This window comes from Sceloporus undulatus, chromosome 1 (assembly GCF_019175285.1).
Source record: "Sceloporus undulatus isolate JIND9_A2432 ecotype Alabama chromosome 1, SceUnd_v1.1, whole genome shotgun sequence".
Taxonomy (NCBI): Eukaryota; Metazoa; Chordata; class Lepidosauria; order Squamata; family Phrynosomatidae; genus Sceloporus; species Sceloporus undulatus.
This window is the reverse complement of record NC_056522.1, coordinates 263,880,032-263,893,254: the sequence shown is the minus strand read 5'-3', so window position 1 is coordinate 263,893,254 and position 13,223 is coordinate 263,880,032. Positions and strand designations below refer to the sequence as shown.

General features: G+C 38.7%; 1 protein-coding gene across 1 annotated transcript in view; it reads right to left on the bottom strand.

The window, feature by feature from the left end:
* Nucleotides 1-13,223, bottom strand: part of EPS8L2 (EPS8 like 2) — a 141,768-nt gene that overhangs the window by 10,432 nt on the left and 118,113 nt on the right. Inside the window, exons 12-17 of the mRNA XM_042466201.1 lie at nucleotides 11,604-11,678; nucleotides 10,660-10,808; nucleotides 8,179-8,305; nucleotides 6,316-6,428; nucleotides 1,629-1,740; nucleotides 180-296 (exon numbers count right to left, since the gene is read on the bottom strand). Of these exons, the coding sequence (XP_042322135.1) occupies nucleotides 180-296; nucleotides 1,629-1,740; nucleotides 6,316-6,428; nucleotides 8,179-8,305; nucleotides 10,660-10,808; nucleotides 11,604-11,678 (693 nt within the window). The remainder of the gene's footprint in view (nucleotides 1-179; nucleotides 297-1,628; nucleotides 1,741-6,315; nucleotides 6,429-8,178; nucleotides 8,306-10,659; nucleotides 10,809-11,603; nucleotides 11,679-13,223) is intronic.

Below are 13,223 nucleotides of genomic sequence, written 5' to 3'. Positions count from 1 at the left end.
TGTGTCCTTTAAAACAGCATACCTCCAAAGTGATTCGAAGCAGCTTTATTTTGGTCTGTCTGCTCAGGCCCTTGGTTACTTTAAGGGGAGCACCTCTGTACAAATCAATTATGAGACCTGGTGCTGATGTGAAGAACTCCTTAAAGTCAACTCACAGTTGATTGATCACTAACCCTGACCTGTTCAATTAAGCTATAATCCTCCAGCTTCACAAGATCCAAGATGTTATATGGGACATAACCAGCCTGGCCACTTCGATTTCGCAGCTTCCACCACTGTTTATTATCTTCCAACACCTGAGAACATAAAAAAAATTAATCACTAAGAAAAATTGATTCTTAATAAATCTGAATTTTTGGGGGTGGGTGTCTTTGTATTTGTAATGAAATAAGAACAGCCTTGACAAGGTTTCCAGCTGTCTCGTACACAGCCCTTCCTGTTCCTAAACACTGTGAACATTCTTTTCTCCCATAATATTTGGCTACATCAGCTCACAGGAAGGTTTTGGTAATGAGTAACAAGAACTGCTTGACAGATCCATACAAGCAGTGTCTACAATGCTGCATAGTGCTGTAACAGGAATACTAAACACACTCTCCACATTCTGGTAGTCCAGGAGAATGAGAATTTTTGTACAAAGTAGGGGTGTGGAACCTCAGGTCTTGGGGCTAAATCAACCCTTCAGGAGGTGTCAGGCTGGCCCTCTAGAGTTTCCCAGAGGGCCATGTCCTCATAGCCCCTTTCCCATTATACCCTCCTTAGGTGGGCTCCCAGTGTTATTGGTACATTCCACATTCCAAAAGGAAAAAAAAATCTTCTAGTAAGGTATAGGCCTCCTCCAGATGGCCCAAATGTGTCAGAATGAAGCTTGTGGTATTTGTTAAAGTATTTCTCTCAAGTTTTCTTTTTAAATACACAAATTACATTTCTCTTTTCTTGGACTACTTTCTGGAAATTACTGAAACTGATTGCACCATTTTATTCCCATCCATGACTGGGTTTCTTTTTATTTCTGAGAAATGTTGAAACAATATGTTCCATTCTCTCATATTCCTTTCTAGATTTTAAAAACGTTACAGAGCAATAGTGTGTCCGTGAAAGAGCATTTTTGCATTACAATGCTTAAAAAAACCATGAAGATCAGAGGAGAAAAATTTCCCATCAAACCATAGCACCAGCTCAGCAAACTGTGGCTCAATTTAAAAAAAAGGAAAAAAAAAGAAAAGAAAAAACCCTTGAAAGAGTCCTAGTTGATTCAGGAAATCATTACAAACCAACCACAGAGAATGGAATCAATGGATGCAGAGAAGACAGCAACCGAAAAAATCCAGCAAAACCTGTTATCACAAGAATTCATGCTTTCAAAGACTGATCTGATAGAGCCTCTAGTTAACTGGCAGAATTCTCAGCTGATAATGATATGCGCAGTTCACCTCTCTTCACCATTGGAATGAAAATATCTGATTTGAGCCCCTATGTCTGGAAGAATTTCTCAACCTCAGTGTAGCACCACTGTCATGGAGGGCAGAGGGATGAGTGTATAGCAAAGGTGATTAAACCTCTCCTTTTCCATAATGATTATTTGTGAGGCTACACTGGAAGGAGCCTTCTTGGCTTTATTATTTTACCTCCAGAATTTCATCCTTCAGCACAGAAAGTTCAGTGGCATTTCGAGCTGTGAAATCATATTGAATTTTGGCATATCTCTTTGATGGAGCCATACCCTGTGCCTCCAAATTCCTGAAAGAAACACATGAAGGGATTAGACCTAACCTCTTCTGCCTATCAAAAAAGAACAGCCTAATCTACAAGAGCATCTCTAAATCACATGCATTTTCTAGTTACGTTCAGTGTAAATATAAATTTAAAGTGTTCCCAACAATGCAAAGCATTGTTAAAAAAAAAACACTTCTTTGCAGTCATAACCAAACTATAATAAAAAAACAAAAGGAATTTCAGTTTCTTTTTATTATTAAGATGTATGTAATCTTCCTCAGAGGGTTACAGGGGCTGCATGTTAATCATGTATATAGGTGCTTGTGCCTTCAAGTTGCCTGTTGTCCTGTAACCCCATGAATTTTATAGGGTTTTCTTGGGCAAGGAATAGTCAAAGATGATTTTGCCAGTTCCTTCCTCTAAAACAGAACCTACAGCATCTGGTATTTTTTGATGATTTCCTACCCAACTACTAAACAGGGCTGGCCCTGCTTAGCTTCCAAGATCAGAAAGGATCTGGTGCCTTAGTATATGTGAGTACTAAAATGCATGTTTTTCCCTGCAAGGTGGAGAAACATTATTTAGCTCAGTATTTTCTGTACTGTCCTCTTTTTACGTATGTTACAGATCAGTGATACCTAAATTCATAATATTGGGAGTGGAAATAGCATGTCAAGGATTTTTAAACAAAGAATGAAAAAAGTTTACAGGGAGTCAGATATCTAGTGTGACCTGGCTGTTTCTCTGCTGTCCTACTATTATGGAGTGATACCTTTGGAAATCTCTAATTTATTGGGTCATCATATGTCAAAGCCCACTCAATGCAGATAACAATATCAAACTGTTCTTCCCACACTTTTCCTGACACATAATTTAGTATAGCTTCCAAAGTCATTAACTTATCCTTTGATGGAGTTCCTATAATAAAGCCTATTACCTTTCTTTCTCCCCAGCTGGTCTTTGGTTCCACCCTGTCTCCTGCACTTAAGGGGTTTACAGTATGCATACAAGTATTGGTTACACTCTCAGGTAGTATATTTCAATTAAAGTTCCTTTGAGGTCAGCTGTCTCAATCCAGGAATGGGAATGCACTGAAGGAGGTTACCACATAAACAGTAGATGTACACAATTGCATCACAAAGTTCATCCAAAGTCACATTGAAGAATCTCCAGCAAAAGGGCTCAAGCTCGACTCAGGCTTGCATCCTTCTGAGGTCGTTAAAATGAGTACCCAGACTGTTGGGGGCAAATTAGCTTACTTGCTAATTAGCTTACTTGATGTTCACTCATATTTTCTCATGATGTGTCCAAAGTACAACAGTCTCAGTTTACTCATCTGGCTTCTTGGATGGGTTCAGGCTTGATTTGTTCAAGGACCTATTTATTTGTCTTTTTGGCTGTCCCTGGTATTTTTAGAATTCCAGCACCACATTTCAAATGAGTTTCTTTTCTTTCTATCAGCTTTCTTCACTGTCCAGCTTCCACAACACACACACAAATGGGAATTGTGATGGCATAGACAACCCTAACTTTAGTATTGAAAGTATTTAGTATTCAATATCTTTATACTTCAAGATATTGGGCCCGAACAGACATGCAAAAATAAAGCTGCTTCAGGTCACTTTGGATGTATGCTGTTTAAATGCTGCATGCGTCCTAAGAGGCCAGAAGCTGCATCAAAGCCACGCTCCAGTCCTAAGCACTGGAGCTCAGCTTTGGTGCAGCTTCTGGCCTCCTAAGATGTGTGTGTCATTTAAACAACATACCTCCAAAGTGGCCTGAAACAGATTTACTTTGGCCTGTCTGTTTGGGCGCATTGTCCAGTTTCTTCCAAGTCCTAGTCTTCTACTGACTTCTTGATTGTAGTCTCCATTCTGATTAATAACTGATAAGATATGGAAAATCTTTCACTATTTCAATGTCTTCATTGTCTACTTTAAACTCATGTAAATCATTATTGGTCATTCTTTTTTCCCCTCCTTAACATTCAGCTGCCTGCCTTTCCACTTTCTTCTTTGATTTTCTTCAGTAATCATTAGAAGTCTTTAATGTTTTCTGCTAGTAGTATTGTGTCATCTGCATATCTTAAATTGCTGGTGTTCCTTCGTCCAATTTTCACTTCTCCTTCATCTGAGGCTAATCCTACTTTATGTATGATATGTTCAGCATACAAGTTAAATAAATAGGGTGATAAAATGCAGCCTTGCCAATTGGAAACCATTTTATTTCTCTGTAGTCTGTCCTAACAGTAGCCTCTTGTTCTGAGTACAGGTTACAAATCAGAACAATTCAAACAGACAGGCCAAAATAAAGCGGCTTTGGATCACTTTGGTGGTATGCTGTTTAAATGATGCATGCGTCCTAAGAGGTTGGAAGCTGCGCCAAAGCCACACTCAGCGTTGCTTTGGCACAGCTTCCGGCATCTTAAGATGCATGTATCATTTAAACAGCATACCTCCAAGATGACCCAAAGCAGCTTGGCCCTTAGTCACATATCCATTTCTTTAAGAGCAATCCATAGGTTTTGCTATAATCTATAAAACATAGGCTGATTTTCATTCCAAATTCTTTGATGTGCTGCATTATTCAATATATGCTTGCAATATGTTCCCTGATGGCTTTTCCTTACCTGAACCCAGGTTAGACATCTGGCATTACTTGTTTCGTTTATGGCAATACATTCATAAAATTCTCTTCAAAATCTTTGACAGATAGTTCATTGACAATAACATCTATGCAGTACATGTTAATGTCTGACCTAGTCAAGAGAAGTCATCTCATGTAATGCATTCATTCTTGCTCTTTGAAACCATGTGTTGTGTTTTCAGTCATTAAAACTTCACAAAACCTCACTGTTTGCTAAAAGATGGTGTAGTGCAGGGGTAGGCAACCTGCGGCCCGTGGGCCGGATGCGGCCTGGCGAGGCCTTGGGACTGGCCCCAGCCCAGTCCTGCCGCCGATTGCCGCCGGGGCCTTTGGGGGGCAATTGTCTATAGAAGCCTCAGAAACATGCATTTATATGAACATTTTTTAAAAAATCAGCAATTTTTTTTGCATGTCCTCCATTTTTTTTAAAAAAAGTGTCTTCCATTTGAAAATTTTGTCCTACATTTGTCCTGGTTTATTTATATATTTAATTTTTTAAAAAATTATTTAATTATTTATTTTTTTGGCTTTGGCCCCCCAGTTGTCTGAGGGACAGCAACCCGGCCCCCAGCTCAAAAAGGTTGCTTATCCCTGGTGTAGTGGTTTGAGTGCTGGACTATGACTCTGGAAACCAGGATTTGAATCACTGCTCATGGATATTCCCACTCAAGTGAGCCATAATAGAAACCCACTTGGTGACCTTGGGCAGGAAGTCACACTCTCTCAGCCTCAGAGGAAGACAATGGCAAACCCCTTCCAAACAAATCTTGCCAAAAAAAAAAACCATAATAGTTTCACCTTATCATTGTCATATGCTAGAAACATTTGAAGACACACAATAACAACAAGTTTTATGGACTTGGATTTGGAATTAAGATGTAAAGGAGCTCTAATAAACCAGACAGGAAGGGAGGAGGTAATCTTTTCCAGCATTTGTTCTGAAAAACAAGACTAAGAACCAGCAGGAGAAGGTGAGCTATGTTTAAATTGTTTGAAACATGCCAATAACAGAATGAGTCACTGGAAAGAACATATGAGGCCAGGAGAAGGGAAATATTGAGGAGAATTTCCATCTTCTACTGTTTCACAGACAGACTCGTAATATATTTTATAGCAGCATTGGGGAATCTATGGGCCTCCTGTTCATGTTGGACTCTTCTTCATCATCCTTTTTCTTGGGCCCAACAGCCTGCAGAAGATTGAGTCTAGGTCTGAGGGAGCCCTGGGCAGGGTGCCCTCTGTAGCTCCCTTGCTCGGCTCTCCTCCAGACTGTCTTCCCTACGCTCATCCTCATGAGATCATGGATATGGGTGGAAGGGGAAATGCAGGAAAATGCTACTCTGGGGTCTAATGTAGTACATCTGCCTTCTTTTTGCCATCTTTCCAGTCACTCTACTGAGGAAGCAGAAAGAATCATGGATGGACCATTAGGGGTTCCATGATACTACAGCAAGCAGTGCTTCTCTTTTGTGGTCAGATGCTGGTCACTGATGCTTCCTTGCTGCCTCTGCCCACCCCTAGAAAAGAGCAGGTGCTGGCTTCCCCAAGCCATCAAGTGTGCTATTCTGTGCCGGCAAGGAGAGTAGAAATGGCAGTGGCCAAAAATACAGGAGAAGGACTGCCCACTGTGCCATTCTGAACATTGACACCAGCCCAGAGTTGTGTATATTGAAACACATCTCTTCAGTTACTGGCCTAACCTGCCACCATCATCATCTTTCTCTTTAATCTGTGTGCACTCCAGTGTACTTGTCAAGAGCAGTGCCTAGTGGCAGTGAGGAGGAAGAAGATGATGACTGTACCAGGGTCTTACCCATTGCTTGCATACAATTTTTTGTTTTCAACTTTGTCTCCTGGCCATAGGCCTGCAGACCTTGACATTTGCCTGTCCATGGCAGACTGTGACGCTGGCTTTTAAATGCTGATCATTCAGTTCACTGCAGTAGAAATTACCTGTTTACATGCTGGGAAACATGCTGAGTAAAGGCATCCACAGCTTGCATTTGATCAGATGTCTGGAGAGGTTTTAGACTGCGACTGGAATACCCATTAGGTGATGAGGACAGCTTCAAAGATAAAACAGAAGAAAAGCATTGTTTCAGGGGGGATTCAGTATGTAGAAGCTATACTTAAGTATCATTCAAAATCATGGATATGAACTGTGGAAAAAAACCCCTATGCCTCTTTCTTGAAGAAATGTGCTAGACTAGAACAAAGGAGCATTTCTTTCTGAAGAAAGCAAGCGGCTGAGCCTCACAGCAGAAACAAGGTGATGTTCGCCTAAAAACTTAACAGGCAGTGCTCATTTGGGTTTCTGAATCAGGACCAATCAGATCAAAGGGGAAGGAGGGACTGCCAGTGGAGAATAATGGTCACAAGTGGAGTAAAGGGCTGGCAGTCAAGGTAGCATGAAGGCCAATTGGTGTTTCAATTCTAGTGCAAGCAACTGTTGGGCTTTTAAATGCTGTGCAATTCAGATGTCAAAGTTTGCATATAGCATTTAATACATTTTAATATTTTAATGTATAACGTTTTTAACATTTTAAGTTGTTCCTTTCTTTTATACTTTATAATTCTTTTGTAATTCTTTTGAATTGTTTTTAATTTGTACTGTTTTAAATTGGTTGGGAGGTGCCTTGAGTCCCTATCAAAAAAAGTGAAATATGAATAAGTAATAAATAAATAAATACGTGTGAAAACCAATTCATGTTTACTGTTCCACCTACTAATTTCTCATTATTGTGTTCTGACTCTTTCCAGCAACCTATGCAATTCTGAACATCAAAAAACAGTGTTTGCTTTTCAGGTGAATCATACAGTTTTTGAAGTAACATCAGGTGCTATTTCTTTGAAGCAGATGAACACACAAACTTCAGGTTTTTAAAGCAGCACTGATTTATACCACCTGACATCAAGTCCAAGGGTATGTCCATCAAGTCCAGTTGTGTCTATTGTGACTGGAGTTGGTGCTTCATAGCCTTCAGAGCTTGGTAAATTCAGTGTTAGTATTTTATTGTCGTATTGATTGTAAATTGTACTAAGTGTCTTTTAAGGTTGTAATCCTGCCTCGATCCGTGGGAGAGGCGGGAGGTATAAATAAACTATATTATTATTATTATTATTATTATTATTATTATTATTATTATTATTATTATTATCATCTCACTGTAGTGGATTGGGTTTTTCACCACTGCACATAGTACATGTACACTATGAGGTGATTGCAGTGATGCATGTGGTGGAGTGGAAATATCCAGATTGCAGTGAGTTACTCTTAATGATAGCTCTCATTATGTTTTGATCAACCATTCATCTGAAAGGCAGCAGGAATACCAACACAAATGGGACCTATTCTAGGAAGTGATTATCCTTTCTTGGTGATAAATTTATTTACATTTGTTTCAGGAGTTGGAAGCCTCAGTGGATCTGTGATCCATTTTTGCCCTCCCCTAGACCTTGGTGAACTACATCTGTCCATTTCTTTTTAGAACTAGAGGTCAAGAGCACTCCTTGGAAAAAAAACCCCAGACTATTTCAGGTCTGTGAAATGAAGATGAATAAACAGCCTTTAAATACCCAATTTTGTTCCCCAGAGGACCCTAGGAGTGGGGAAGATTGCCCATTTTATGTCCGCTTTTCTCCTAGATTGAGAGTATTGGGGAGACAAAGGATGTGAATGGGAGGCCCTGGCAGGCTGCATGCAGCTGGCAGGTCATACTTTCCACAACCATACTACTTGGATGTTTGCAGAGTACTTGGTTCACAATCTCTATAACTTTAAAGGAAAACAGGGAGAGGGTTAAGATGGAAACTCACCTCTTCCTGCAGATGGCCAATATCTATTTCCCAAGGGGCTCCACGGAAGATTTCCAGAGGCGGCTCCCAACCATTACGGAATTTTGGAATATAGCTTGGGATGTTGGCATCTCTTGGCCACTCAGCCCTTTGGATGCAAAAGATAAAGCTATTTTGTATGCATCGAAAATTATAAAGCATATTTTTTCTAGTATATTCTCTATAGTTGCCATTTTGATAGTTCAGCACAATAAAGGTAGCATTCTGTACTTACAAATCACAATTCACTAGCATAAATTACACTAAATGTGCCAAATGACTACTGAGCAGCAGCAATAGTAGAGGAATGGCATTTGTGGAGGATCTCCCAGAGTCAACAGCAGTGGTACCATAACTAACATTTGTTAGTACTGTGCAGAAGGAGGCATGGTAAACACATTTTGAATGTCTTTTACCATGAAAGCTCAATGATGAGACAATCCAAAATGAAACAAGAGATAGCGCCAGATAAGACTCCCAGGTAGGAAGGCACTCAACAAACAACTAGGGAAGAAGAGAGGACAACTACAAGTAATGCTGTGTTTCTCATGCCACAACTGGACTCAAGCCAAATTGTTTAGAGGTGAAAGGAAATTTCAAAGTTGCACAACTCATATTATAGGAATATGGAATGCATGAAGCATGAATCAGGGGAAGCTAGACATAGTAAAAAAAGAAAAAGAAATAGAATGTATAAAAATTGTAATACTTGGATTGAGCAAGGTACAGTGGAGAGAAGTGGGAAATTTGGAGTCAGAGCATTACGCAGTGTTTTACTCGGGAAATGAAAATTTAAGAAGAAATGGGGTGGTATTACTAGTGAGGAGAGCTGTAGCAAAAGCAGTCAAAGGACATAATGCAAAGTCTGGCTAAATCATATCCATAAGACCTTTGAGGAACCCCATCTATATAACCATAATCCAAATTTATGCTTCCAACTACAGAGGCAGAAGACGAAGAAATTTAAAGATTCTATGCTGGAGTCGAGAAACTGATCATACACATGAAAAGAACTTCTTTGTTAATCATAGGTAATTGGAATGCAAAAGTAGGAAACAGAGGGAGTGACTGAATTTTGTGAGGCCAACAGTTTATTCATTGAAAACACATTCTTCAGTCTATTCAAGAAGTGTCTGTATAAACGGATATCACCTGATGGCCAATATAGAAATCAAATACTCTACATAACTAGAAGCAGAAGATGGAGAAGCTCCATTAGCTCTGCAAAAACAAGACCAGGAGCAGATTATGGCACAGATCACGAATTAAAGCTAAATAAGAATACTAAACCAACCACTGTGCCAAAAACTACTTGAAGAACATTCCTGTAGATTTTAGTGATAATGTAAAAAAAAAAAAAAAAGATTTGCACGATTAAGCCTAATAGGCCAGGAACCAGAAGAATTCTCCACTGAAGCTACAGACATTGTAAGGGAGGAATGCAGAAAACCTTATACATCCAAAAAGAAAGAGATACCTCAATGGATGACAGTTGAAACCCTGTAAGAACTCTGAATACAAATGTTCAGTAACTTGTGTGCAGGGACAAAGAAAATAATTATAATAATCAAAGCAGAGAAATACAAGTTGACAACACAAAAAGAAGAACAAGAAACCTCTTCCACAAGATCTGAGAAATCCAAGTGATGCTCAAATCAAAAGTGGGTTTGCCTTAGGGTCACTATAAGTTGGAAACAACTTGAAGGCACACAACAAACATAGGTTAACGGACATATGCCAGGCAGGACCATATAGTACAAGATTTTGGGACCTCAAATAAAGGACATCCTTTATAAAAAGGAACACCTGGCAAACCTAGTATGAAACAAAATTACCTCAAATGTTATACAAATACTGTGGGAGTTCATCTGTTGAAGAGCAGGGCTAGTGCCCCCTCTTCCTCCTCTCCAGCCCCCACTGAGATGAATTCCTGATCTTGCCTTGGCCACCAGTCATTGTTAGAGTCACCTGGGTTTTGGGGTTCCCATAAAGTTTGTGACACTGCAAGGACCTAGAGATCTCACAAGAGGCTCTCTTCTGAGCCTTATGTGATCTGCTTTCAGAAAAATGCCATGGCATTTTAGGCCAACACTACAAATTGAAATGCTCTGCTCCATTTTCTAAACAAACTGGACACATTTATTGCCGTATATGATGGGAGGCTTTCTCAGTGGATGCCTCTAGACTTTAGAACTCTTTTTCATGTTTCCTTCCATCAGCAGTCAAAGACTTGGCCTTTCAGAATTGGTGGCTTTTAACAAAATGTCTGTAAGTACTATATTGCTTTTAAATTGTATAAATTGTAAAAAGATATTTGAGAGTATGTTTTAATACAATTAACAGATTGATGATGATGATGATAGTAATACCAACACAAACACCAACAACAATAATAGAGGTCTTCCCTCTATCAATTTCAGAATTCTTTTCTGGTTTGTTTTCTGATTCTGCCTTCAACCTTACCTTGACCTTGTCCATGCCTCCCCTAAGGACTCCCACAGGGTCATCTCCTTTGGGGTTAGGTGTCCTTTCAGGAAATCTGTGGTATCTTTAGAAAGAAGTGGGCTGACAACAGACCTTGCAAGTTCAGGACCTCCACAGCTATTAACAATCTGGATTAACACAGGAGCAATCACATAAAGGTACTTTCAAAATATATTTCAAGGTATTTGGCAGAAAACTATTGTCCAGTTATCTGTATAAAGTAACATGGTGCCCACATTCACAAAGAACAAGAAGCTCCAATTAGGCAGGGCATTCCTCTGGAACTAATCAAAGGACAACTGAACAAACTGAATTAAAAAAAAAAGATATGCATAAATACACATTTATATTTTAGCATAAGGTTTTGTTGTTGTTGTTGTTGTTGTTGTATGCCTTCAAGTCATTTCCGACTTATGGCACCACTAAGGTTAACCCTTCACAGGTTTTTCTTGGCAAGATTTGTCCAGACAGTGTTTGCCTTTGCCTTCCTCTGAAGTTGAGAGAGTGTGATTTACCAAGGACACCCAGTGGCTTTTCATGACTGAATGGAAATTGGACCTCTGGTCTTCTGAAGTGCTAGTCCCACACTCAAACCACTATACTATACTGGCCCTATGAAAGAGTTAATGCTAAAATATAAATCAGTATTTTGGTAGAATCCCTATTTTCCTTTTTTCCCCTGCTACAAAAAACTAACATGGCTATTTCTTTGAAAACAGATGTACATATGTTATACATATTTAAAACATGTCTCTGAATATTTAAAGTAAGTTTAAACATTTGTTGATTTATAAGAGATTTATAAATGGAACCTGAATATAAATGGTATCCATAATCAAGTGATCTGGATCTATATGGTTGTTGGTGATTATGGCTCAAGTATACAAGGGAGAATACAAAGATCTTAATTAAGAAAACTGTACCAATTCCAGTGGTCCAAACAGGAAATGCACTAATTCTGAAGCACTTGGATTCTGGATATGTTTTTGCAGTTTTGCCTGAAAATTAAAATGAAATCAAATTTTAATCTAAATCAGAGATAACCCTATTTTCTTAGTATGTAAAGAGATCTTGTAGCACCTTTGAGACTAACTGAAAGAAAGAAGTTGGCAGCATGAGTTTTCGTAGACTTCAGTTTACTTCCTCAGATGCATTTAATGGAGTGGAAACCAGGAACAGACATATATATATGCCATTGGTTTGTGAGCATGTCAATTCAAATTCAAAATCCTTTGTGTGTGGAAATGAAATAGCAAGTCCAGTTTTAACAATGGTTGTTAGTGAACAAAGACATTGAGAACTGGCCAATGTGTATAGAAATGAAGAGGCAAGACGAGTTTGGCTTTAGAAACTAGCCAGTAGGTGGGGAGAATAACTAAAGGCACATATATGTCTGCCCCTGATTTCCACTCCACTAAATGCATCTGACGAAGTAGATTGAAGTTTATGAAAGCTCATGCTGCCAATTTCTTTCTTACAGTTAGTCTCAAAGGTGCTACAAGATCTCTTGACATACTCTTCTACAGACTAACATGGCATATCTTTGAATCCTATTTTCTTAAATTGTCATAATCAGAACTGATTTCCCCCCTCAAACTTGAAAAAGGTCAACAAAAATATCAGTGGCACATTAGGCTGACATAGATATCCAATTAAGTTATGGACTTCTAACAGTGTAGACACCATGTTGATGGTGTTATTTTTATTTTTTTACATTGATTATGAATTGTACAGTGTTTTCTTGCTCTTTGTATCACATTCTGAGGTCTTTTGATATGGGGGAAGAGATAAAAATATTTTAACAAATTAACAAAAACAAAAAAACCTCGGGCCTTTATGGAGAAATTATATAGCTGTGCCCTATAAAACTAAAGACCATTTATTAAGATTACTTGGCATTGTTTCAAACCACTACATTTAATGTGTGGAAATTGTCTTGGCCACAAACATCTGGACTCCACAACAGCTATTAGCTTAGCCCTTATCTGTTTGTTCATTAAATTTACATACCTATGGTTTATAATCACTAAAATCTCAAAAGTAAATATAATAACAATAGAAAAACAAATTCTGGGGTAGCCCTGCTGGTCATATAGCAAAATAAAACAAAATTCAAATTCCACAAAAGAGTGATACCTTTACTGGCCAACCAAAATGCACAAAACACATCATTCAAGCTTTCAAAGCTCCACTGACTTCTTCATCAGGTAAAAGATGTTAAAAATATCATACAGGAGGAAAAAAAGTGACAGTGTTGGAGTCACAAGTCTACATTTTGTAACAGATATTGTCTCTGTTGTAGTTCAGTTGGTTTGGAGGGATGTCAATGCAGGCAGACACTACTCCCCTCTTATGCAGTTTAGAGACCAAGTTTAAATTTTGGGGTTTATTTGATTTATTAGAAAAACAAGGAAGTCAATGAAACAAGCAACGGTCAAATGCTGAAATACTAAGATGGTAGAAATGTAGCATAAAGCTGATAATAAAAATAGCAAATTAAAAAGTAAACGCCTGCCAAATGTGGAAATGAACATGAAGAGGCA